Here is a 4,166-nt window from a genome sequence, read left to right as displayed (position 1 = left end):
CTAGGAAGGCTCTGGAACTGGGAAGAGAGAACAAGGGGATAATCCTTGCAAACAGAGAATCTGAGACTCGATCTGATTCAAGGCGTGTGGATTGATGTGGGACACAGAAGCTATGATTCGACTCCTGATACTCCAAAGGACACTGAACTAGATATGACACACTAGGACAGAGATCCAAGCCGGATATTACACACCAGCAAGCCGGATATTACACACCAGCAACACTTCAACTCGCCAAAGACAAGAGAGAAAGAGAGAAAGGGTTTTTGATAAAAGATTGCTTAATGATCAAGGAGGGTCACGACCACAATATAAAGAGAGGCCCTTGTACATGCACAAGGTCTCGAAACTAGAAATAAAATTAAAGGGAACAGGCTCCCTTGGAAACTAAACAAAGACCAAGTTTTCGAAAACTAAATAACATAAAAACATAGCTATAAAAATAAGATAAGGTCTTTATGTGGACAGACCAAGATCAATCATCTAGGATATAGGAGAAGTTGACTTGTGGCCTCGTTAAAAACCTTCCTTTGGAAAACCCAGTGGGACAAAACCAAAGGTTAGGAAAAGAGCACACACAAGCTACTTGCCTAGATGATGATCAGCTTGAAGGTGGAGTAGCTTGAATGATGGTAAAGGTGTCTTGGATGATCAAGCTTCGGCCAAGACCAATGTATTCTTCTTGTTTCCAAGCATTCCTCAATGTTGCATCCTCAGCTACAAGCTCTTCAGGTTCAGGTTCATGCTTCCATTCCTTGGTGCTTTCCATGATCAAATCATCCCCTCCCTCTTCAAAAAGATTTGACCTCAAATCTGCTTTACCTGCAATAAAGGGGACCAAATCAGCAACATAGAAGTTTGAAATCAGATTACACTTACCTTGCAGGCCTCTTAGATAGGCATTGTTGCTGTTTGATTCGGATATAGAGGAAACTCTGATCCATTTTGTGTTCTTTGCATTCCTACAACCTGATACACTTACACAAAACAAGTTAGGAAACAAACATTTATCAAAGAGTAAGAGTCTTATCCCAAATTTGTGTTTGCTCGGTTTTGGCTTGTATGCTGCATCTGGAGGTGCTTCTTTGATGATGATAAAGCCACGGACGTCTAGGTATTTCTCCTGATCCAGATCAGGTGGCTTGAACCGCTTGTCTTCCTCATGCTTGTTCTTTCTCCTTGTATGCTTCAAAGCTTCATCATAATCTGCACATGGTTCTTTTGACAAAAACAAGTGCATCATATCTGTGTAATCAATAATAAAAGAGTTATTGAAAATATGATCACTTACCTTAGCATGCTCACCTGGTCGCCATAGATAGGACTGAGATGTTTTAAACTCAGAAAAATTCAAAGATAGCCAATACAAGATCACTCGATTTGTAGAACCCATAACTCTTTCATCTGAGAAGCGTTGGACTTGATTCCAAATCGACGTGAGACCCTGATGAGTTAAGTTTCCATGGCAGTCCAGTTTGCTGATTAATTCCCTGTGGTTGTTGAGATATGGTCCTCAGACTGCTCTTATGTCAAATCTGGCGGCTAGACAGCTTTCAAAGTTTTTTTGTTGCATTTCCAACTTAGCCAAGGACTCATCATTGATACTCTGATAATTATAGCCCTTCTTTTCGAAAAGTGTATACCTTAAAACAGTTTGACCTGTACCAACAGCAAGCAAATCAGGTTTCATATTTTTCTTTGAGTTTAGATAGATACCTCGGTCTGGTTTCTTTGGAGTATGTTGTAGGATAAGTTGATCTGGTGGTTTCTCCTTGATCTCCAATGCACCTTCTGCACGTTCCATGAGGCTCTCCATTGTACCTGTTCCTTTTTGAGCACTAATGGGACAGAACAAGTGCATTATACTTGAAATAGAGACATTAAAAACACTACACTTGAAACTATGACCTGTAATAAAATTTTGACAATATTGAATCAGGTTATTAGTCTCACTTATTCTGGTACCTTTCAAGAAGAGTTGCATGGACTCAGTCGAGATAATTATCTCTTTTGTCACAAGATCAGATTCTTTACTTGTATCAAGTGCTGATTGTCCACACGCCTCTCTTGGACATTTCTCCTTTTCACCTGTACCCTTTTCAGCTTGTTTTGGACAAGACAAGTGTGTTATCATGTCATGAGAATTATTTGAAATATCTTGAAGAAGTAGATCACTTGCCTTAGGGAGTTCTGTGTCAGTAGTATTGGTGATCTCACAGTCTGAGATTTGTTGCCTTTGTGGTGAGGTGCTCTTGGGTGCATACTTTTTCCTTAGTATCACTTTCAGTTCTTCCCACGTGGTGATAGATGGCTCCTTGTGAACTTTCAAGTCTTCTTCTTTCTGCAACCAAAACTTATGAGCACTTCCCGTGAGGGTAGTAACAGCATAAAACAATTCATCCTTCTTTAGGATTCTGTTGTGACACAGCCATTTGTCCATGAGTCTTTCCCATTTAAGATAATGACCTTCTCTTTTTCCTACAAAAGCATAGAGTAGAACATCATTATTAACAGGTTTATAATCAGAACAATGATCAATTTTAGGAATGAGAGAAGTTTTATGTGATATGCTTCATGTGCTGGCTGGTGGCTTGATATGTTGTCCTCCACGACTTGCATCTTCTTCTTTAAACCTCTTATGCTGGCTTGACCTGTACTGAACAAAATCTGGTGGTTTAGGCTCAAGACTTTGATTATTCCTTGGTGATCTCTGGCTCAATCTTTTCTGCATATGCTTATCATGTATCTGCTGCTGTTCCATTCTGTATTTCATAATTTTCTGCAAAGTAGCAGTCTTGGCAGTGCTGATTCTTCCTTCATGATCTCTTGCCATTGTTTCTGAAACACAAGAAAGGAAACAACCAGTAACAAGTTCTACAGAAAAAGAACACTCAAATTAATCACAAACAGATTCACAACAACAGAAACAGATCGATTCAAGTTAACACAAATCAGAAACTGATCAAAACGAAAATCAAACCCAAAAGAACTCAGATCAATTTCTAAATTCAACCTTAAACAACTTAGAACAGATTGATCACTTAAACAGAAACAGATCTCACAGATTTTACACAAACAAACACATATCTGATTTCTCTGCAAAAATATGAAGAGTCTAAACTCAGAATTGTGATAAAAGAACTCAATTTTATCAGATTTCGACAGCCACAGCACAGATCTATCAGTTCTTAGCATGAATATGAAAAGACCCAACGAAAATCAGAGAGAAAGATGAATACTTCCCTTCCAGAGTTGCTCTGATACCACTTGACACGATCCTAGGAAGGCTCTGGAACTGGGAAGAGAGAACAAGGGGATAATCCTTGCAAACAGAGAATCTGAGACTCGATCTGATTCAAGGCGTGTGGATTGATGTGGGACACAGAAGCTATGATTCGACTCCTGATACTCCAAAGGACACTGAACTAGATATGACACACTAGGACAGAGATCCAAGCCGGATATTACACACCAGCAAGCCGGATATTACACACCAGCAACACTTCAACTCGCCAAAGACAAGAGAGAAAGAGAGAAAGGGTTTTTGATAAAAGATTGCTTAATGATCAAGGAGGGTCACGACCACAATATAAAGAGAGGCCCTTGTACATGCACAAGGTCTCGAAACTAGAAATAAAATTAAAGGGAACAGGCTCCCTTGGAAACTAAACAAAGACCAAGTTTTCGAAAACTAAATAACATAAAAACATAGCTATAAAAATAAGATAAGGTCTTCATGTGAACAGACCAAGATCAACCATCTAGGATATAGGAGAAGTAGACTTGTGGCCTCGTTAAAAACCTTCCTTTGGAAAGCCCAGTGGGACAAAACCAAAGGTTAGGAAAAGAGCACACACAAGCTACTTGCCTAGATGATGATCAGCTTGAAAGTGGAGTAGCTTGAATGATGGTAAAGGTGTCTTGGATGATCAAGCTTCGGCCAAGACCAATGTATTCTTCTTGTTTCCAAGCATTCCTCAATGTTGCATCCTCAGCTACAAGCTCTTCAGGTTCAGGTTCATGCTTCCATTCCTTGGTGCTTTCCATGATCATATCAAGATGATTCCAGATTAGCCTGTTCGGACATATGGCAATATCTTCATGGTTATTATCAAACCAGGATGAACCACGATCTAAGAAGCTTTATTTGGAACCACTAATCAGTG

At 39.5% G+C, this 4,166-nt stretch overlaps 1 protein-coding gene across 1 annotated transcript; it reads right to left on the bottom strand.

Moving 5' to 3' along the window:
• Window positions 1-1,005: 1,005 nt before the first annotated feature.
• Window positions 1,006-2,833, bottom strand: LOC108838004 (uncharacterized; the record flags this gene model as incomplete). The annotated part of the gene is made up of 4 exons (XM_057002383.1): window positions 2,614-2,833; window positions 1,966-2,478; window positions 1,717-1,908; window positions 1,006-1,245 (listed from the first exon to the last, which is right to left on the bottom strand). Coding segments are annotated over exons 1-4 (1,165 nt in total), but the record flags the coding sequence as incomplete, so codon positions are not given.
• Window positions 2,834-4,166: the final 1,333 nt, after the last annotated feature.

This window comes from Raphanus sativus, unplaced genomic scaffold (genome assembly GCF_000801105.2).
Source record: "Raphanus sativus cultivar WK10039 unplaced genomic scaffold, ASM80110v3 Scaffold5328, whole genome shotgun sequence".
NCBI lineage: Eukaryota > Viridiplantae > Streptophyta > Magnoliopsida > Brassicales > Brassicaceae > Raphanus > Raphanus sativus.
The sequence above is the reverse complement of the archived record's forward strand: the minus strand, read 5'-3'. Positions and strand labels throughout refer to the sequence as shown.